This window comes from Notothenia rossii, assembly GCF_949606895.1.
Source record: "Notothenia rossii genome assembly, chromosome: 7".
NCBI classification, from domain to species: Eukaryota; Metazoa; Chordata; class Actinopteri; order Perciformes; family Nototheniidae; genus Notothenia; species Notothenia rossii.
The window spans coordinates 45,832,786-45,856,189 of record NC_136905.1 but is presented as its reverse complement, the minus strand read 5'-3'; the positions used below and the strand labels follow the sequence as shown (position 1 = coordinate 45,856,189).

Genomic DNA, 23,404 nt, shown 5'->3' with positions numbered 1-23,404 from the left:
TACACTACTTATCAGTACTTATCACATCTACAGTTAAGATAGGAGAGATCTTTAAGTAGTTGAACTGCTTTTCTGATTTTTTATTTTACAGTTAACTTGTGCAAAAATAAACTAAACTTTATTGCTTTGTATAAATGTAATGAAATTAAAGCCCTTTTAAAAGGAGTGCAAACGATAATGAGCAAGCTCACCAGCAGGGAAGGCTCTAAATGGCAGACTGAAGCAGAGGTGTCTGTGGCCACTGTCCCACACTGCTAAAGGAGCAGGAAGTGGGGACAGGGGACCAGAGCGATGGAGCAACTTCTGGGAGCATGGCAGGTTTCTGGAGTGGCCAACCAGATTGAAAACAATTTGACATTCAAAGGAAAGATTTAATTAATTAAATTAAAGATATGCTCTCAAAAGTGTTACTCTCAATGCCAGAACAAGGTTCCCCCCCAGCTTTAATTTATCAACATCTGCGAACATGTATACATTATGCCACCCAAAAAAAGGGCAAGGACAAAACTCTGAAGAAAGCCCATTTTCTATGTCCTATTGTTGCTTGCTCAGCAGCATGCTGTATGCTCAACCAAAAGCCTAGCAGAATATTGAAGAAAAGTAACAAATGAGCTCAGAAAAGGAAACATAGATTGCACCATAAAATAGTTCTGACATCATGTGTCCTAGATGGCAGTGGTATGGATGCCATTCCTAATGGTGTGTCTCCTCCCTCAGGGTGACGGTGTGCGTGAGCGCCTGACGGAGCAGCAGTATCGCCGCTTGGTGGACTACGTGTTGCGAGCCACCCACTTCCTGTCCCCCTCCGCGGCCTCTCTACAGCTGCAGCTCCCAGTGACGCTGGCAGAGCCCCCCCCTTCCGTCACCAAGTCCTACCGCTACCTGGTGGATCCTGCCTTCGCCAAGGTGTTTGTCAGCAAGTTCACAATGGTGAAGAATAAAGCCTTACACATTGGATTCCACTAATATCCACTAACACACATCTGTGGATTTCTGCCACCAAATAAACCGGACCTTTTTATTCCATATTAAGCCTTAAAATACACTAAACTATGGATCTGAAAATATAACTACACATTTATTTAAAAGAATATATATGATAAAACTAAGTCCACTTGGTTATGCCTTAGATATGCAGAGAGTTCTAAGCAATGTATTTTGGAAGATATATTTTTGATTGATACGCAAACAAATCACAGAAGAAATCAGAAGGGTTGAAAACAGTTTTAATCATAGAAATACATTTCTTAAACTGGGACATTTCAATGAGCTCATACTGCAGTATAGTGAACACTAATAAAAGAAGAGTTGCGCCAACTTGAAATCAGGGCGCATTGTGAAACCTCTTCAGTGTGACAGAACAGTGTGCAATGTTTCACTCTGCACAATGAGTGTTTACTGTCTCATGCCAATTTAAGTGCAATATTATAGAAATGTTGAAGGATGTTAGAGATCCCAGCTGTCAACCAAAATGTTTTATAGATGATGTTTGACAATAACAATGTTCTTTGTAAACTTACATGAATGCGGTCATCATTGTTGCCTTTTATATTGTTGATCCACTGAACTGTGAGTGAGAATTGTGTCTAATGGTTTTTATGTATGTACATGGATAATATATGAATAGAAAATCATTTAATAAAAATATTGAAATAATGAAGTGTTATTCTGTCATCGTATACTAAGAAAAAGTCAAGAAGAAACTGGGAAATATTATAAATGATGGATGTGCAGCCAGGCATAACTAAAGTTAGTCTTTAGTCGATGTTTTGCACACAGGTTTCTAACTGATCTTCTTACATAAGTCAATCCAGCATCAAACTACTAAGATATCAGTATCAGTTCTGCTCTCAGCTTTCAATCCTCATGCAGCAGCACCCTCATCCGCCAGTGTCAGAGCAATACGCCATCAAGTCTTTGGTTTCATTTCATGTTGCAGGCCTTCACACCCTGTGCAGTAACAAATGAGCCAGTTGTGTTTGAGAGGCTTGTATGTGTTTACGTCTGGTAATTTCACTCTTCATTTCAACTTACTCTTGTATCTGTCACACTGTGTACTGTCTGTTCTGGAGGGGCGCGTCCTGGCTGCTGACCGGACACTGCAAGCGGAGGACGACCCTTCAGACAGTTAAACGACACAGGGTGAACATCTACTCGTACATCGTCCCTGGGTTACTGTTGACTCATGTTTTATATATAGGACAACAAGGGTTATGTTTGCCTTAAAGTACCGATGTGTAAGATTTAGTGGCATCCAGTGGTACGTTTTTTAAATACCCCTCAGTTCCTCCTCCCTTTCCTAACGTGTGATCAAGGTGATGTAAAAAAGGCCCTCTGTAGGGCCAGAGACTGGTGTGTCTGTTCAGGAGTACGACAGAAACAGGGATATGAATACATGAATGAAAAAGGTCTTTATGAATTTATATTTGGTGTACTTATGTATATGTATGTGTGTATTGTATTTACACATGTATATATATACACACATACATAAGTACACAAAATATAAATTCATAAAGACCTTTTTCCTTTATTTTTCAACATATTATACTGTGACACACACATAAACATAGTAAAACTTTATATTAAGGTACACAAATTCACCATCAACTAGTTGTTCATTAACATGCTGTCATGTCCAAGAAACTTATAGTGAAAGTTTATTCTTTATGTTAGAGTTGTCATGTCCCTTTGTCTTGTGCTTTATGTCTATGCCCTTAATTATTTCCTCCACGCTCCCCGCCCCCTTCTGTCTCCTGCGTCCTTGATTATTTTCCCCGCCCTGATTGTTTCCAACTGTGTCCCCTTTACCTGTGTATATATTGTGTTAGGTCCCTCCTGTTCATTGTCAGTTCGTTGTCTCTCGATGACCTACATATCGGCTTACCTCACCTTTCACGGATCTATGATATTGATCACGATTCTAGTTTTCCTTATTTTGATTACTGTGCAAAATTCCAGTAAATTCTTTATTTTGAAACGCTATCTGAGTCTGAGTTTTGAGTCGTGCAATTGAGTTCATGCCTCAGAGTTCACTCCTTGACACATGCATATTAGCAGTATATTGGCTCTTTATTAGTCCTTATAAAACACTTATTAAGGCCTTATTCTACATGACCATATTCTACAAGTAATAAGCCATTAATTGAGAGTGTTTCCTCAATAACCCTCTAATTAGTGCTTATTTAAGTGAGGAAGTTGTTGTACATGATTGTTGGTCTTAATAGTTTCTGCTCAATATGGGCCTAATAAGGCAGTAGTACCACAATAATACTAGTAACCAGGCTCCCTACACGCAGATCACGCAGACTCATGTTGCGGAGGGGGCCTCATCTTGCGGAGGGAGCCTGTTAGCAGATTTTGACTTATACCTTTTGTCTCCTGCAGCAGAAAGGTGAATAATCTCAGCAATTCAAGTTTAGCCATTCATCACGGCGTTATTTATTATAGGCACATATCTCAAGAGACTTGAGGACAGAGAGAAAAGGGGCGTGACTTCCAACGGTCTTATACCCCTGGTAGTGACATCACAATCATGTGGTACAGCACTAACCAATGAACACAGTAGTAGTCGCAGCTACTTACATAAACAATATATGATACACAGTAATACATGGAGTCATACATGTCTCTATGTTATATCTCAACACTCCCACTTATGAATTATGTTCTTACTGTATACCTGTTCATATTTAATTAACAAAGCAAAAATTGTACAAATTATTTAAATGTGGGCTTCTTCAAAACATTTTACATGTTCAAATGTGGACTTTTTCAACCCATTTTAAACACCAAACATGATCCCTTCAAATTTCCTCAGCTTCAGTTTGGAAACAGGCTTGGTCATCACATCTGCAACCATTTCGTCTGTAGGACAATAAACCAGTGACATCTTTTGACCTTATGAAGTGGTACTTAATATCCACGTGTTTACACCTTTGTCTACATACAGGATTTTTAGCAAGGGCTATTGTCCCCTGATTGTCCTCGTTTACAACTGTTTTATTATACATGTATGTGTCTATCCCTTCCAGTAGCTGCTCCAAGTAAATACACTCCTGTATTGTTAGAGCTAGAGCCATATACTCAGCTTCACATGTGGAAAGCGCTACTGTAGGCTGTTTCTTTGTTTTCCAAGAGACTAGTGAGCTGTCCTTACTCATGCTCACACAATACCCTGTCATACTGCGTCTATCTGTTTTATCTGCCGCCCAATCAGCGTCACTATAAGCCTGTAGGCCTAGTTTCTCGCTACTTTTTCTGAAACAAAGCTGTTTGTCTGCAGTACCCCTGAGATAACGCAAAACGTGTTTTGCTGTAACCCAATGCTCATCTGTCGGTTCAGCAAAATATTGTGATAACTTGCTTACCACGAAACATAGGTCTGCACGTGTACAGGTAGTCAAATAGATTAGGCTGCCAACAGCCTCTCTGTATTTCTTCACATCCACCATTTTAGGTGCATTTTCAGTGTAATCTAACTTTTGGTCACAAGGTGTCTCCCTTACCCTTACACTTACACTCCCTTCCATGTCAAAACGTTCCAGTATCTTTTCCTCCTTTTTGTGATACTTTCACACAGCCGTCAGACTGACTGAAATCCATGCCCAGAAAATGATTTAATCTCCCTAAATCCTTCATTTTAAATGTTGGGGAAAACATGTTCTTCACTTTCTCTAAAATCGTGGTGTTGCTCGCTGCGATGATAAGATCATCGACCCAGATAGCAATTATTACTTTCCCCTCTTTAGACTCCTTGGAGTACACGCAGTGGTCTGCCGGGTTCTGTGTAAAATTGTCATCTGTTAAGCATTCATGCAACATCGTATTCCAATTTCGCCCTGACTGCTTCAGGCCGTAAATTGACTTCTCTAGTTTACACACTAGCTTTTCTCCCTCCCTTACATAACTCTCAGGTTGTTCCATATAAATGTTGTGATCGATGGGTGCATGCAGGTAGGCTGTCTTTACATCCATCTGGTGTAAAATCAAATCCTCTTGGGCTGCCTTCTGCATTAATACACGTACACTTGTCAGGTTGGCTGTAGGTGAGAACGTCTCCCCGTAATCTATCCCCGCCCTCTGACTGTATCCTTTCGCTACGAACCTAGCTTTGTACTTGCCGTGTCCGTCAACGTCTCCCTTAACTGAATAGACCCATTTACCTCCCACTGTTTTCCTGCCCTCTGGCAATTTTGTCAGGGTAAAAGTCTGATTGTCTTCTAGAGACTTAATTTCCTCATCCATCGTTTTTCCCCAGCTTTCTAACTCAGTCGATGTCATGGCCTCTTTAAAGGTCAGAGGTACAACGCAAACTGCTCTGTAACAATAATCTATACTAGTGAGTGTTTTATCCTCTTCATCACTATCTTCCTGAGTATAATCTCTCAAGTACTCTGGGGGTTTGCGCTCCCTACTGGGATATCTCCCACTGTCTGAGGCATGTGACGCCACCCTAGGGTGCTGTTCGCCATCATACTCTGGTGCTGACTATGGAGCGTTAGTTTGTACATCTTTGCTCAGTACACTAGGCTATGGGACCTTTACTCCCTCTTCACAGTATTCTTCCGAATCCTGTTCTAGCCACTGTGTCTGAGTCTCGCTATCACAAGTTGTAATGGTGATAAACTTTACTAGTCTTTGCTTCTGCACCTTCTCTTTGTCGGGGTAGTAAACTAGATAGGCGGGGCTTCCCTTGTCATGCCCTACAAAACGTCCTTTCTCACACCTAGTGTCTAATTTTACCCTGTCCTGCTGGTACGCATAGCACACTGCTCCAAACGTATGCATCCTAGCTAAGTTACACTTTTTCCCTGTCAGTGCTGAATATGGCGTAGTGCCCGTGTGCTTATTAAAACACCGGTTTCTGGTATGAGCTGCTTCCTGAATGGCATAGTGCCACAGGTTTTTAGGCAGATCACTGTCAATAAGCATACATCTGGCCATTTCAAAAAGAGTGCGCCCTTCTCTTTCAGCTGTCCCGTTTTGGGAATAAGGACAAGACGTCTCATGTCTGATCTTGTTCTTTCTCAATATTGTCTGGAACTCCTTACTAGTGAACTCCGTCCCATTATCTGATCTAATGCATTTCACAGTCCCATAGGGAGCTACATCTGCCAGATACTTCTCAGTGGCTTGAACTGCGTCACTCTTCGCTTTCAGGAAATAAACAAACACTGCCCCTGTACACACATCTGTAAATGACTGCATATACCTGAAGCCATTTATGGACTCGTTATTAACTGGACCAGCTAGATCAGTATTCACCAACACAAGTGGTGTGTTTGCTTTATCGGTCGGATCTCTGTTTCTGTCACACTCCTAGGTTTATGTCACGGTTTTAGTGTTGTCTGTCTGGTTATGGGTTTTGTAAGTCTGTTCATTCATCCGGTGCCCCCGGGCCGTCAGCCCGAGACCCCCTCCTTGGTCTCTGCCTTGCCCCCGGGCCGTCCGCCCGAGACCCATCCTCCAGACCCCCTCCACCCACCCTTTCTTGGCCCTAGTTATGTGTCCCTCCTCCGGTCCCCCTCCACCCACCCTGCTGGACTTTTTTTTTGGGACGTCTGGGATCCATCCCTTGAGTGGAGGGTTCTGTCACACTCCTAGGTTTATGTCACGGTTTTAGTGTTGTCTGTCTGGTTATGGGTTTTGTAAGTCTGTTCATTCGGTGTTTTGTCTTCCTCCTTGTGTTTTGTCTGGTCCTCCTCCCTGTCGTTAGTTTCCCTGGTGTGTCTGATTGTCTCATTGTGTTCACCTGTTGCCCTTGTGTTTCTCCCTCCCCTGCCCAGCTGTGTCTTGTCCTGTGATTATCCTTCTGTGTATTTAGTCTAGTCTTCCCCTGTGTTCCATGTCGGTTCATTCTTTTCCCTCCATGTTATTCCACGGTCTGTGTTCCTTGTGCTGCTCATTTGTTTTTTGGATATTTTGGATACTGCCTTTTTTGCCACAGCTTTTATTATTTTAATAAAGCTCGCTTTTCGTTAATACTGCTTTTGGGTCCTACCTTTTCCACGCATCCTGACAGAATGAACCGACCAACAATGGACCCAGCAGATTTTTATTTTTATTTGGACTTGTTCTCCCTAGAGTACACTCTTCAGTGTCATTATGCTGAATGGAGTAGAACCTTGGCTAAAAGGGACAAAGAGGCTGCCGGCCCCAGCAGCCATGGTCCCTGCTCCAGAACCGGAACTTACAGCCATGTTTTCGGCTCCAGTACTGGCTCTCCGGCCGACGCCAGCTCCCCGTGTCCTGTCGGCGTACCGGCCAACGCCAGCTCCCCGTGTCCTGTCGGCATACCGGCCGACTCCAGCACCTCGTCTCCTGTTGGCTCTCCAGCCGACGCCAGCTCCCCGAGTCCTGTCGGCGTACCAGCCAACTCCAGCACCCCGTGTCCTGTCGGAGTACAGACCGCCCCAAGTCACCTCTCCAGTTCCCCCTCAAGTCTCCTCAAGTCCCCTCTCGCGTTCCCTCTCTAGTCCGCTCTCGAGTTCCCTCTCAAGTCCCCTCTCAAGTTCCCTCTTAAGTCTCCTTACAAGTCAAGTCTTGAGTTCCCTCTCAAGTCACCTCTCGAGTTCCCTCTCAAGTCACCTCTCGAGTCCCCTCTCAAGCTCCCTCTCGAGTATCCTCTCAATCTCCCTCTCAAGTATCCTCTCTAGTCCCCTCTCAAGTTCCTTCTCGAGTCTCCGCTCAAGTTTCCTCTTGAGATCCCTCTCAAGTCACCTTTCAAGTCACCTCTCGAGTCACCTCTTGATTCACCTCTCAAGTCTCCTCTCGAGTTCCCTCTCGGGTCCCCTCTCGAGTCCCCTCTCAAGTCACATCTCAAGTCTCCTCTCAAGTTCCCTCTCAAGTCCCCTTTCAAGTCACCTTTCAAGTCCCTACCCAATGTTCTGTGCCGTTGGAGGTTCCGCTGGGGGTCCTGCCAGCTCCATGTCCACTCCCGTTGGGGGTCCCGCCGACTACTCTTCTCCCGGGGGTCCTGCCAACCCTATGTCCTGTGCCGTTGGAGGCCCCGCCGACTGCTCTTCTGCCGGGGGTCCTGCCAACCCTATGTCCTGTCCCGTTGGGGGTCCCGCCGACTACTCTTCTACCGGGGGCCCTGTCAACCCCATGTCCTGTTTTGTTGGAGGCCTCGACATCACCTGTCTCGCCGGGGGTCCTGCCAACTCCTTGTCCTCTTCCGTGGGGAATCTTGCAGGCACCTGTCCCACCGGCTCCGGTTCCTGACCGGTCGACACTGGCTCCTGCCCGGCCCCCTGAGAGCCGCGGTCTTCGCCCTCGAGCCCGGCTCCCTGAGAGCCGTGGTGTTCGCCCTCGAGCCCGGCCCCCTCAGTGCCGCGGTCTTCGTCCTCGGGCCTGGCCCTCTGACTCTTCCTCATGCTCAGCCCCCTGAGTTCGCCCACTGTGGTCTTCGCTCTTCCATGGACTCTGCCTTGCCCCCGAGCCGTCTGCCCGAGACCCCCACCATGGACTCTGCCTTGCCCCCGGGCCGTCAGCCCGAGACCCCCTCCTTGGTCTCTGCCTTGCCCCTGGGCCGTCCGCCCGAGACCCATCCTCCAGACCCCCTCCACCCACCCTTTCTTGGCCCTAGTTATGTGTCATTTGTTTTTGGGATATTTTGGATACTGCCTTTTTTGCCACAGCTTTTATTAATTTAATAAAGCTCGCTTTTCGTTAATACTGCTTTTGGGTCCTACCTTTTCCACGCATCCTGACAGTTTCTCGTTTGGATAAACTTTCCCTCTATGCATACTGTACAATCTTTATCAGGCTTACGCTTTGTACCCTTAATATGCATACCTACAGTTACATCCTGCAGCTTTAAAACATCCTCATAATTACAGTGACCCATAATCTCATGCCACGTTTGGATATCATAGCTGACATGACACTTATCTTCAACATCACACTCTGTTTGCAAATAGTACATTTTCTTACATACATAAATGTCAAACTTGGTACCATCCGGTAACATCAGAGCATCTTTACCTTCGTCGAAGAACACCTTGGCTCCGTTAGCTGTAGCAGACTTCACGGAAAATAGTTATTGTCGGTACGATGAGATGTATAGTGCGTTCTTCAGAGTCACTTTAGACCGTCGTCCCTCACTGTCTATCAGACACATCTCCGCTTCTCCTCTGCCTTGCGCCACCCTGAAGGTGCGCCTCCCGTCTGCCAATTCCATGCTGTGTCTCTCCGGCTTGAAGGTGCTGTCAAAAATCTTGAATTTATTCTTATCGTTGATGATGTGAGACGATGCTCCTGTGTCCACGATCAATCCTTTTCTGTGGGTGTGTTGTCTCTGTAGGCTGGTCCCTTCAGCTTGCACTTTGAGGGTGTAGTCATCTCCTCCCGCAGCTTCTCCGGTACCACCTGGCATGCTCCCGCACCGAGCGGCATCACCGCGGTCCTTCTTTGTGCACGCTTTGTCTGTGTGCCCTTTGCTTTTACAAAAGCTACACCAGACTTTCTTTCTGTGGTCATCTTTTCGATGGGCTTTCTCTCCGCATCGCCAACATGCGCCGACGTGTTCTCCGTCGCCATCAAGGATGAATCGTTTGGCGGGCTTTCTCTTTGTTGCTGCTTGGACCCTCAGCACCCTCTCGCTCGTCTCGTCTGAGGCTGAATCTTCTGAGGCCTCGAAGTTCCTCAACTTTGCCTTGAACTCTCCCAACGTTACTTCACTGTCATTGTTTGTCACCATTAGAGTGAACGGCTTGTATTTTTGTTATCCCTACATAACCATCGCCATCATTAGTCCCTCACTCGGTGCTTCTCCCGCGCTCCTGAGTGCCGTAATGATCTGCTTAGCTCGGATAATGTACTCCATCACCGTCTCATTATCAGCTTTCTTCAGCGCAGTCATGGTTATATACAAGGTGACGAACCTGGGCCTGCCTTTTCCAATATAGTGCTCCCCTAATACCCTGAGACTTTCTCGGCCCTTGTCCTTCGTGTCTCTGAATATCAGGCCAAAACCAGTGCTTGAATTAGGCCGGTAATCACCGGTACGCAGTACCGGCACTTCTGAATTTTACCCATGTGGTACCGGCATTTTACTGAGTACCGGGAAGGTGCCGGTACTCAGCCGCCGGCTTGTTAAGTGGCCTGCTGGCCTGAGGATTTTTTTGTATACGTATGTATTGTGAACGAAACGCTGCGCACATGTGGGTCTGACTGGCTGTCTACATAATGTGGCCTGCCGACATGGCTACTTTCATACAGATCATACTAATGCCCTCGATTGGTCTCTGTGTGTCATTCAAGCTCGGGAGGGTGTGTGTTAGTGTATGTGTGGCGCGAGCGAGCGAGAAAGCGCGCGCACCGGTTACGTATATTGTTGTTAGCATCTGGTGCTAGCTAGCTGCGCTAATAAGGAGCTGTTTCAACAACAAGGTGGAGGGAGAGTCCTCTGCTGTCAGACTGATAACTACAGCTCAGGTGAGGTAAATTACTCTGAGTTTTTAGATAGTTAACTTAGTCTAAGTTATCTCAGTGGGTCTCAAACGGTTCGGTCACCATTTATGTAAATACATATTTCCATTTGATTAGGTAGTGATTAGTAAAATATGCATGAATAATAAAAATAAAATGTTAACTCGGTGAAAAAAGGTAAGATAAACTTGTTGAGAGCTAAAACTAGTCTTTGCTGTTGCCTCAAAGAGGGGGAGAGGGAGACAGGTGAGGCTGATTCAGGAGCACAGACACACTCACAACTATAAATGAACCAAAAACAAATAATTAAACAAGTTTCAATGTTTTTTCATATTGGATAAGGTATGTTATTGGTTATGGCCTTGTACTTATGATTTTATGATTATTTAAATGTATACAGTTCTGTTTCATATGGGTGTAGTCTCTTTATTTCCCCCTCAAAGTGCACCAGATTGATGCATTTAAGTCCAACATTTAAAAAAAAATCTTACCGGGGGAGCATGCCCCCGGACCCCCCTATAGGATGTGAAGTCCACCCCCACTTAAATAATGTTCACATGGACAGGTTCCTAAATAGATTTGCACATTTTTTTAAATAGTAACCCATCTCCATATGTTTATTTTTGGGTGGTAGATTTAAACTAGAGGGCTATCACTATGGGCAGCAACGCTGTAAATATTGACAAATAACTCCAGTAGCGGCGCTAACTCACAATTGTCGTCTTGAGCCCTCAGTGCCGCGGTCAGCTCTCCAGCGGGTGCTCGAAGGATGGTCTCCTTCAATCCCACTCTGTGCATGCAACACAGCATCCTCTCTTCCCAGAGCTAATACTCTTCTGCTTTCCCGTCAAACGTGGGCCACCATTCCTCGTGGTTCTATTCGCCATGTCTTTTTTATTTGTAGCTTCAGTAGCTTAGCTTAGGTCCTCGTTAGCTTAGCTTTAGCTTCCCTCGGTTCTCCAGATACTAAACTAGCTTAACACGTGGCTAACTAGCTACTCCTATGCTAACCGTGCTAACAGGCAATCTTCTCGCCGTGTGCTTCGAACTGTAGAATAATTCATTGTATCTGGGCCCATAATCTGTTAGCAGATTTAGACTTAAACCTTTTGTCTCCTGCAGCAGAAAGGTGAATAATCTCAGCAGTTCAAGTTTAGCCATTCATCACGGCGTTATTTATTAGCCACACATCTCAAGAGACTTGAGGGCCCCGTCTCAGGTCGACCATTTTCATTTCCTCGGTCCTCGGTCCTCGGTCTCACCGGAAGTTGATTTGTCTGCGCCATTTTGAGTACCGTCGTACCGTCCCATGGCTCTTATTTCTGCCGGAGGATCGAGGATCGAAGATCGAGGAGCGAGGAGCGATAATGGAGGAGCGATAACCGAGGAACCACCAGACCATCCTACGATGAAATCCTCAGATACTCGCCCCGCCCCCTTACTGTGTATCGCTCACTGATTGGACGATGCAGCCATAGGCGAAGTTTGGGGGGGTTCCCGGGGTGCCCGGCACCCCCTGGTGGCCGGAGTCTTTTTTTATTTATTTTTAGTTATGATGTACAGATAGTAGGTGGCCTAGATAAATATAACTCTGGAACGCTATATCAATAAATGCAAACTCAATAAACATAATACATTTAAATCCACAAACATATTGTCTCAGTGTGTACTGCTGTCAGAGACAGAACATTACTCAAAAATGAGTCTACACAGACGATCTGTGCAGCTGCTGCGCCCTCACACGCTGCACGCACATGCGCACTTTGAGCACTCAAATTCAGACAAGTCGAGTCTGCCAGCCGCCAAAACCTGACAGGAGAAGACTAAAAAAATGGATATACGCAGGTTCTTCGCAACCAAAACAACTCCAGTCTCGGATTCAAGTTCCAGCGCCACCGTTGCTGCCACCCAAGCTGCACCTGCTCCGGACCCGCCAGTCCCGCCTCGCCCGTCGACCAGCCACCACATCTTGGCGCCGGTCGGCACCGCAGCTCCCGCCGCTTGCAATCCCTGTGAGACAGCCTCTGATGGCGGTCAACTTCCCAGTGACCTAGGAGATAAAAGTGTGGGCCCCAAACAGCCAGTGCTTCCCGTTTTCCCAAGACACAAAATTGGAGATAGAAATCGTTGCTTTTCTGCATTCTTTTATAACAAGCATCCGTGGCTGGAGTACTCGGTTTCAAGGGACGCAGTGTTTTGTTTTTGTTGCCGCCACTTTTCCAAGGAGATTGGAGAGGAGGAAGACACACTAGCTAAACAAGGCGGGCGATATTGGAGTAAGCTAACTGAGAGGCTGATAAAGCATAGCTCTTGTGAAAAACACAAGGCCTGCATGAGACTGTGGGAGGGCTACAAGGAAACTGAAAAGCATGGATCTGTCAGAGTCCACTTGTCAACCAGTCACCAGAACACAGTGGATAAAAACAGGGAGTATTTGACAAAGGTCGTGGATGTCGTTAAGCTGCTGTCTCAACTGGGCCTCCCTTTCCGTGGACATCGGGAAATACAATGGAGAAAAAAGGAAATACAAGAAAATAAAAATGAAAAAAAGCACACAAATACAGTCGATACAGAAACAGATAAAAGCAAGCCGGATGATGATGATGAAACAAAGGGAAACTTTTTGAGTCTGTGCGACTTCCTCGGCAAGTATGACCCAATTTTCCGCAAAATGCAGGATGAGAAGTACTTTAATTGTACAAGTCCAGATTTTCAAAACGAGGTCATCTCTTTGTGTGCAGAGCTAGTCAGAGAGGAAATAGCAAATGCAGTGCGTGAGACTGGTTTTTTCACGGTTATCGCGGATGAGGCCAAATCATCAAAGTCTGAACAACTGTCTGTGTGTATCAGATATGCAGAAAAGCTACAGGTTAAGGAGCGATTAATCTGCTTCATTGACTGCTCTGCCTCCCGAGATGCTGCTGGGATTGTTGAGGGTATCAAGAAGGGGTTGGAGTCATGTGGACTGCAGGACGTCCCAATAGTCGCACAGTCGTATGATGGGGCCTCAGTTATGTCTGGGCATTTAACTGGAGTGCAGCAGCGTATCAAGGAAGATTACCCCTTTGCCATCTACGTACACTGCATGGCCCATAAACTTAATCTGGTCCTGGTGGAATCATGCACAGTCAACAGAGACATCAAAATGACGTTAAATGTTATTGATAAGCTGTACTCCGTGTTTTCAGAACCAAGCAACCACCACAGGTTTCTGGCGATGCAGAAAACACTCGAGATGAAGGCAAAGGAAATTGGGCAACCCAGTGACACGCGTTGGGCGAGCAAATGGCGATGCGTCTTTGCGGTTAAATCACATTATGTGCCTATCACACGCTGTCTGAAGGAGATGGTGGATGAAGGAGAGAAATGGTCAGTGGAAGCAAGTGGGTTGTATAATCACATGACCACACCTGGCTTCATCGCCTGCCTCATTATCCTTGAGGACCTACTGCGGGTTGTGCACGTTGTTCACAAGAAACTTCAGTCCAAATCCACAACACTTGCAGATGCTGCCTCCACGATCAACAGTCTGAGAGCACACTTGAGGGAACGCAGAGGAGAGGAGGAAGGTTGGCAAGACATATGGAGCCAGATCAAGCAGTTTGGCGAGGACGTCGGCATGCCAGTTGCCACTGCAGAAAGTGACCCCCCCTCCATGGCAAAGCGAAAAAGAAGTTCAAGACCCCCTTTGTCGCTTTACCAGTATGTAGTGGGGGCCACACTTGGGCAGCGCCAACGAGATGAAAGGAATGAGGAAATAGACGGACAATTTGAGGCTCACGCCATCTACTGTCATTTATATCTCCCTGTGCTGGACAATATGATGGCCGAGTTGGACAGACGGTTTTCAGGTGAAGCCATGGAGCTTGCAGCGGCATGTGATGCTGTGATAAAGTGTGAGAAGAAAGGCATTGAACCACTTCTGAGAAAATATGCAAGCCTCAAGATCGTCCATCCACAGCTGGTGACAGCAGAAATGGACCTGATAAAATGTGCTGTCCAATCTCCCATTAACCTGAAGGACCTGCAAAACGAAGTGAGCAAGGAGAGCTATCCAAACTTCTTCCCATTACTCCAGCTTGCACTGACACTGCCCATTGGATCAGCGACATCAGAGAGAAGTTTCTCAGCAATGAGGAGGATCAGAAACTGGCTGAGAACTACAATGATCCAGGAGAGATTTTCTGATCTGGCCCTGCTGCACATTGAGGGAGATTTGACTGCAAAACTGTCAGTTGAGAAGATAGTGGACATCTATGCCAGCCGGAAAAAGAGGCGCCTGATGCTGCACTAGGTAAGCCATTCATTCAAATTATTTCGTTTTGTTGAGCTTAAATGCGTAATTGCGCAGCATCTGCATCCGGGGATAGCCAGCTGCAGTAAGCAGCAGACACCGCTCCACGCTCAACCCAAAATCCTCCAAATCCTCCCGTTTGCGTTGTGCTCACATGCTTCGGTCCTGCTAGCGGCCGCTGCTGACAGTTGTGGGGCAGAGACGCTGAATGCATGGAGATCATAATCACTAGATGACGGTGAACAAAAGTCATTACTTTGTTGGTTGGCTTTGTTTTCATCGCTGAAATTAGGTCAAAATGTGATAAAACTGCTGTGCTTATATCCTACAGTTATTAGTTAGTATGCCTATACAGTTCATTAAAAAGTGTGTGAGCATTGGGGAACATTGATTCTACAGACCTCTGTGTTATAGCCTAATTATAGCAGCAGTATGTGCCGCAGCAGCCGTTTTATTTTGCGGCGAGTTCCGCTGCCATAGTAATTTCATCTATTGGGCATATTAGTTTTGAAAACACACCTGCAGTAGCCTGTAGGCTATCCTGATCAATTTTCATGTATGAATCCTTGTGTTGCAGCCTATAGCTATACATTACATTTGTAGTTATTTTTTGGCACCCCCAACCTTAAAGTTCAAACTTCGCCCATGGATGCAGTGCATGCACTGATCTGATGCTTCTTGACATGAGAGCCGTTTCCCAGCGGAGTGAAGAAAATACATGAAACTCACGAGAGTCACTCCTCAGTTTATACTGTGTTTTGTTTCAATTCATGTATCATTTAGTTACAAATATGTGATAAATTTGAACAACAAAGTGGTCAAAAATAATTGTATTCATTTATTGGAAACATTTTCATTATCACTTTTTTCGTTTTACATTTTCATTTGTCATTTCCATTCAGTCAGTCATTAAGTGCTATTAAAATGTTAATGTGCTACATATCCACATAAACAAACAAAGTGTGCAATCCAATGAATGTTTATCTAACTGGGTTTTGATAGATAACATATCTCTTTTTCTTCTCTCAATTATTTTATTTATATTGTGCACTCTAATCAATATTAATCAAACTATTGTTCGTTTATACATTTTAAGAATGGCGTTTATCTTTTTTGAGAATTAGTTCTTATTTTATTTTATTTATTGGGGTCTACAACAGATGATACAAATGTTTGTGTCAGTAAATGTGTGGCAGGGGTGTTTGTGAAAACAACGGGGACAGAGCTGGCTGCTGTCAGACGAACAGCTGTGCGGCGTCATCACAAACGGACGTCGCTTCACTCCAGAAGAAAGGACTTCCTCTTAAAACTAATTTCCCTGCTTCTCGTGTTTTCCTTAGCCTCATCCCAATACCCCTCCTCGACTCCTCCTTCCTTGCATCTTAGCTCCGCCTCCGTAAAATGCGAGCAAGAGACGCGAGGAGGTGACGCGAGGACAGAGGAGTCCTCAGGTATTAATTGGGATGTCCTCGTTCACTCAAACTTCACTCTTAAACGACGTCTGTTAATGATGACTTGTGCACAGCTGTATCCCCTCTCATCGGGCTTAACTGAATAACCCTTTAGAACCGGCCCATTTCTGGTTAAATATTTATTTAAATGAATGAATCTTTCTCTTAGTCAAGGAATTCAATGTCAATTTGGTCCTGCTTTTGTGTTCCGTTTTGCTGTAAAATGTAGCCTACATTTAAAAAAACTATAATTATAGTAATGTGAAAGCCTTTTAAAATGAATTGCACATAATAATTCCCACGGAGCTGTGAGTACTTGTACTTTTATGTGACGCTTTTCCACTCATCTTCCAGTTGTCAGTTTTCCTCTGGTGGGGGCGGGGCTTTTATACGCGAGTATATATATTATATATATATTATTGGTTGTTTTTTGTATAATGATTGTATTGTTACTGTGTATTTTATTATATTAACTAGCTATGTATTGCTATTTTTTACATTCAAATACTGTAATGAACACTATACAATGTATTTATTGTGGTAATTACCAGAATACATGACACAATGAATCTTGTATGCTGGTCACCTGGAATCCTGGTAAGCTTCCAGCATGGTATATGTAATACTATTATTAAACATAAGCTGGTGATAGGTGGATGCTGGTGACCAGCATACCAGCATACACTGCTGGTTACCAGCATAGTATGCTTAATATTTGCAATGTATTAATATTTGCACATTTATATTTTTGTAAAATGTGTACTGAACATTTATTGACACTTTTCAAATATATGGCATGACACTGTTAGTCTTGTCAAAAACACAATAACCACCTTTCACCTATTGTGTAAGTACAACAAGCAGGTCACACAGTATGATCACAAATATATAAAAACTCTGTTAAAAATAAGTTTTTATTAAAAAGTACAGGCTGCATATGTGTTCTCAGCCTTGGAGAAACTTGACATGTTTTGGTACATGTGTCTGAATCTCTCTTTAGTGGTTCATTAATAAAACTGATATTTCAACGTGTGCCTACTTACTTGTACTGTTGAGGTTAATTTCAGTAGTTGTGTGCTATAATGTATTTACAAAGTGTGAAGAGGAGTCAACTTTAGAATAGGGAACCTGTTCAGGTCAATTAGAGTCAAACTACTAGCTTATTGGTTATGAACAAGACTTCACTTTAAAATAGGGAACATGTTCTTAGATATAAATACCTAATTAGAGTCAAACTACTAACGTATTGGTTATGAACAAGACTTCACTTTAGAATAGGGAACATGTTCTTAGATAGAAATACCTCATTTTGATTTATTTAGACACAGTTAACACTTATAGTTTCATGTCTTGTTACATAAGAATAGATCATATTTGTTAAGCGCTATTATGGGAGAATTACTATTCTTGTGGTACTACTGCCTTATTACGCCCATATTGAGCAGAGCATATTAAGACCAAAACTCATGTACAACAACTTCCTTACTTAAATAAGCACTAATTAGAGGGTTATTGAGGAAAAACTCTCAACTAATGGCCTATTACTTATATAATACGGTCATGTAGGATAAGGCAATAATAAGTGTTTTATAATGACAAATAAAGAGACAATATACTGCTAATATGCATGTTAATGAACAACTAGTTGATGGTGAATTTGTATACCTTAATATAAAATGTTACCATAAACATATACATATATGCACACAAATGTATCATACACACATAAACGTACACATTCATATACAGTACATATAGGCCATTGGTATGGAGTCAGATTTGGGTCAATATTGTTGCGCGCAAAATAATTGGCCTTAAAATAACACATTTTGGCCAGTGCATTTCAGGTCAGTGTTAAACTTAAACAACTTAACGCTGAATAGCACTTTTCCAGACAACCAAAATAGTATCAATAACCTTCATGAACTGGAATCACAGTGAAATAGTTCATGTTATAAGACAAGGCAGGTCTTACATGTCAACACCAACAACCTGCATATCACAGGGTAAATAATCCCCAAAAATGTTTGACCTCACAAACAGTCAAAGAGGGACAAAAACTCTGGCTCTAGACGGGGTTGGCGATCAATGCTAACGGTCCTCAGACTCTACTGCTCTCTACTGCTTTTTTTATCTGTGATAAGCTGCAAATCTCCCCTCTTCCTTCTCAGTCTCTCCTCCCCAAACTCAATCAAACAACAAAAACTTCCTGCCCAAACATTTCCCTTTCCCTTTGTTCCCCAGGCTCGCTCCCACGTGTGTATGATACATTGCCTTACAGTTGTGGCCACGTGCAGGGATGATGTCCATCTGTGTGACAAATAGTATTTCCCTTTCAAATGTTGTTTGCAATGTGTGTTCTTTTGGTGCTCGTTCACTATGGGCTGCATTAGCATTAGCATCAGGCAGTGTTAGCTCAGAGCTGCACAGAACATTGACACTTGATGGACAGGCCCAAGTGTCTGCTTTGGCCAGAGTTCTACATTATGAGAGAGTTCTGGCATGTGGAAGGGCTTGGTTTGACAATGCTTTGTTTTCCACTGCCAGTTGGTGTCGGAGCCTTGGAAATGTAGCTTGGACTTTACTGTGGGGAAGCTAGATGTAATTTCAGCGTTATGATTTCCTGCATTTAGTCTGACTAGTAGCAGAGAGTAGGTGTGTGTGTGTGTGTGTGTGTGTGTGTGTGTGTGTGTTTGTGTGCGTGCGTGCGTGCGTGCGTGTGTGTGTGTGTGTGTGAGTGTTGTGTGTGTGTGTGTGTGTGTGTGTGTGTGTGTGTGTGTGTGTGTGTGTGTGTGTGTGTGTGTGTGTGTGCGTGTGTGTGTGCGTGTGTGTGTGCGACTGTGCGTGCCTGCGTGCGTGCGTGTGTGTGTGTGTGTGTACCTGAGGCAGGGATTGAGGCTCCCAGCTGACTCTATCTCCTCAGCAGCACCTCCTCTCTCCTCAGAGCCGCCATGTACTTGGAGTAGGACCACGACAACTGAAGGAACTTTTCCAAAAATCCAGTCAAAGCGTGATTAGAAAAGTGCTTCAATTAGGTGATCAAGTTTCTCTTATAGTCTGTGGTTAGAACTGATGAGGCATTGTCCTCATCACTGACGTTTTAATATGTTATGATCTTCGTGAAAAGAGAATAATTGTATTTGGTTTGGCTCGCTTCATATGATACATTTGACACAAAATCATTTCTGCATGCTTGATGTTTCCTCATTATGGACATTCTTACCGGCTGTGTGGGAGTCAGCAGCACCCTGCTCTGTGTCCTCCACTCTTTTGTTACATTTCTTCTCTCTTGTCCTTCTTCATCGTCTGTCTCTTCTTCCTCTCTAAAACTGGACTCTGGTCTCTCCAAGTCTTCCTGAGAAGAGAAGTCAGACTCAATAAGCTCTTTACCTCAACACTATGGAGTTGTATAATCACATTTGCTCATCTTTTATCCCCTCAGTAACTGAGATCTCTTCCTCTCTTCCTCTTCCTCTTCTTTTCTCCTCTGTCTCCTGACTCTGGCGCTGTGTTGGACTTGTCTCTCCTGCAGTAGAGGAAGAAGTTGCTCTTCTTGGACACTGCTGCTTAGCTCTTGATACTCAGGCCAAAATATCAGCAGGGCACTGAACACTGACCTCTACACACACAGGAAAGGCACACACATGCAGCCTAAACACTGGGAAAATGTGACTCAAAGTGCACTCTTGGACCCACACTACCTGTGCCTCTCTGAAGATGTAAGGACCCAGCTGCTGGCGCTTCTCCAGAATGTGCTGGGCCTGCTCAGGAGGGATGTCTATCTGCAGGGCGGGGGGCATGGATGAGTTGATGAAACAGTTTATGATGGTGGAGATCTTTTGCTGGATGGTGGCCTCGTCACTGTGGGAGTGACAGAGGTCCTGAATACAGGGAGGGAAGGGACTGATGAGGAAGGACATGTGTGCTGGGAATCCTGGAATGAAGTTGACCTTTTTGCTTTGTCGTAAGACAGGGTTAAAGACCTTTTCAGCAGCTCAATGTATGACTACAAACACATTTTATTTGCCCAAGTAAGATCAGTTTTTATCATTTTCCATTAGAAATGTCTGAATGTGTGTCTGCTCTGCTCTTCTCACAGGATTTAGCAACATTTGTATAAAAATCTAATGACTTTCTTTTGCTTATGTTTAGGGCAATATCAATACAATCTGATCAAATCACATTCATGTAGTCCTTATGAAACAGACGAGCTGAGTTTATGAGAGTGAAGGGCAGGGCCTTGATATTAACACTCAGTGAGCAGCAGGTTATGACAGATTTACATTTCTGGCCCAAGCATGTCTTAAGATACAAAAATGCAATTGAAAAAAACATGTATGATGTGTTTTTTCCACCAAAAAATGTGTATATTGTCGACAATCCTTTTCCATCACTGAATTCATCCAGGACTCATGAACATGTTTACCTGGAGGTTTCAACTCTCTCACTCTCTTATTTGACCTCACTAGTTGTGAGGTCAAATCCTGCTCAAGTCTTAACGTAAGATTCACTCAGACAAACGTTCTCCTTTGAGCAGATAAATATGAAAACATCTTTCTGCACCGACTAAGTTTCTGTTTTGATTTCCTTATAGTTGATAGATAATATGGAGGCACGCAGGAAAGGATAGCAGGTGGAATGACGCAAAGATCTCAAACAGGGTGAACGCCACTCAAACCAGAAAGACTTCTTTTACCTTGTATCTCTGCACCTCTAGCCAAAAGAGCACATCGTTTTCTAGGAAGTCTCCCTTCAGAGATACAAAGAGCTGGAACCGCATACAGGTGTCGGGGTGGAGGAGGATCTGTCGGAAGGGCAGGATCTCCTTGGAGGAACTCATCCACAAGCCCCCCGCCTGCAGACATCCAGCAGAGAAGAGAGGTTTGTAACGAGACTGGAAACTGTTAGTTCATTTCCTCAGGGAAATATGAAATGGATATAATGACCTACTCATGTTTTAAACGTTATAGCAAACCCTTACAAATGTGCATGGTGTAGATGATACAGTGTACTCCAGAACAAAAGCAGAAAGATTGTATGTGGCCTATGAGCTCAAAGAAAGCTGAGATAATGATACTCTCCTTTTTCAAAAAAGCTGCTCTATCCCAATTATGAGGAAATTAACATAAGTAAGCTACTTCCTGTAATCATCTAGCTTGAAATGCTCATGTTTTATATCTGTGTTCTGCTGTAGAGCTGAGATGAGAGGATAGGAACAGAGCTACAGAGGAAACCCTCCCAACACTATTAAAGAAAGGTAAGTTCTACATCCAGGACATGGTTAAACCGTACACCCCAGCACGTGCACTCCGCTCTGCATCAGCCAAACAGCTCGCTGCACCCGCACTGCGAGGGGGACCCAAGTTCCCATCAGCAAAAACACGTGGGTTTGCTATCCTGACTCCAAAATGGTGGAATGAGCTCCCCATTGAAATCAGGACAGGAGATAGCTTGCACATCTTCCGGCGCAGACTGAAAACTCATCTCTTTCGACTCCACTTTAGAACTATTAACAAAGCACTTATATACTAATAAAGGACTGGCTTATCAAGTGGCACTTGAAATGTTTTAGCTCTATGAATCCTGATGTACTTAAATGATTCTGTTTTCTTCTAGTTTGTATCTTGTTGGTCGAACGCACTTATTGAAAGTCGCTTTGGATAAAAGCGTCAGCTAAATGCAAATATGGAAATTGTGCAATTGGCAGATAAGCAGCAATGAAACTTGAGAATAGCAAATCATTTATCAGTATTGCTAATGCTTTCATCTTATTTATCCTGGATCCAATTTAGGAAAACTAACCACAAGGCTTAAATGTTGTTTGACAAAGCCAGTGTTGAAGCCACGAGATGAAGTAAATCACACATGCTTTCAGGCCAGGACGTGCCTTATTCGACTCCCTTCTGAACACCCAGCTCCCCACTGGATTCTCCTTACCTCCCAGGCTCCTTTCCTCCTCCTGGCCTCACGGTAGACGGCTTGCGAGGGCCTGCCCACTGTTTGGGGCTACCACACAGAAACACACAGGTTCAAAGTAAAACAACTAGCATTAACAGAGACACTGAACACCTCACCCACGTCTCTCTGCTGCTATGTGTCCCTGACAGTAACGAAAGCCCTCTCCACCTGCACCCTCAGTCTGATCTTATTCCGCATCTCCGCTTTAGAGAACTTTACCTCTCTGATGTCATCGTCTCCTTAATGATCCTCTTGACTATCTTTACACCCGTCCACTCTCTCCTCCTGAGTGTAACGTTAAAATACGTCTACCTCTCATTACCTAATGAGAGACCAAACATGGAAAACATGATAACATATGAAGCAGGGTGGAGTGTGCGTTTTCTGTGTACCTGATGATGCAACCTGAGAGTGGTGGACAGTGTTTAGTGGTTTCTCACATTGCACAGCTGCTAATGTCTCCCTATCTCTCTGTCCACAACCATGGCAGTTATCACAATGACAAATACAATCAATGCAAGTCTTTTCATTTAGTAGAGGTCAGGGTGTTCTTCATAAAATGATAATGTCTGCATCAAAAATCTGCCACAACGTTCAAATAAATATTTTAACTGAGTCCTGATCATGACCTTTTAGTTTAACAGTCTGTACACATGTATACATGTTTAATGTTGTGTGTGTGTAGTTCACGATGTTGTGAGATATCAGAACAATCTCTGGCAGTTTTCGTCACTGTACGAAAATTGTGGGCGAACCTAAAAATAATTCCTCAAAAATGTGAAAGCATTTAGAAACATGTAACAATAGTGACCTGTTTTCATTCAAACAGATCGCTTTAGTCAACACTATACTCTGTCTGTCAGTATTCTTCTGAGTATTCTTCTGACGACAGTGTTCTCGGGCAGCAGAAAAAGGTTATTTTCCAAAATGTCTGGGCATTTGTTCTTGGGTTTTAAGAGAATTGTGCTCTGTATGGTAAAAATCCGGATGTTCACCTTTGGTTGGTTTTTCAGTCGCTCTGTGAACTCTGCTGTGGACAGAAACAGAGGCAGCCAGGTTTTTTCAATGTGACTCTTGATGATGGCTTGGATCTCCACAAACACAGGATCTGAGAGACATTCCAGCTTCAGACGCTCCAGTCCACCTGCCTGACGCAGTAACTACACACACACAAACACACACAGAAAAAGCTTAAGCAACACACAGTAGAGGAAAAGTGTGTCTGATATGAATGCTAAAGATGTCTGACAACATGAAAAACATATGA

The 23,404-nt window shown here is 44.0% G+C and overlaps 2 protein-coding genes across 2 annotated transcripts in view; one reads left to right on the top strand and one right to left on the bottom strand.

Moving 5' to 3' along the window:
* The window catches only part of vps13b (vacuolar protein sorting 13 homolog B), a 460,668-nt gene extending 459,012 nt beyond the window's left edge, over window positions 1–1,656 (top strand). Inside the window, 1 exon segment of the mRNA XM_079694034.1 lies at window positions 718–1,656. Within this exon segment, the coding sequence (XP_079550160.1) occupies window positions 718–966 (249 nt within the window). The 3' untranslated portion in view covers window positions 967–1,656.
* rgs22 (regulator of G protein signaling 22) overlaps window positions 857–23,404 on the bottom strand; it is a gene marked incomplete at its 5' end in the record, with an annotated part of 52,993 nt that continues 30,445 nt past the window's right edge. The window contains 8 exon segments of the mRNA XM_079692788.1: window positions 857–2,118; window positions 19,060–19,156; window positions 19,403–19,534; window positions 19,625–19,798; window positions 19,881–20,060; window positions 20,876–21,034; window positions 22,117–22,185; window positions 22,989–23,297. Of these exon segments, the coding sequence (XP_079548914.1) occupies window positions 19,091–19,156; window positions 19,403–19,534; window positions 19,625–19,798; window positions 19,881–20,060; window positions 20,876–21,034; window positions 22,117–22,185; window positions 22,989–23,297 (1,089 nt within the window). The 3' untranslated portion in view covers window positions 857–2,118; window positions 19,060–19,090.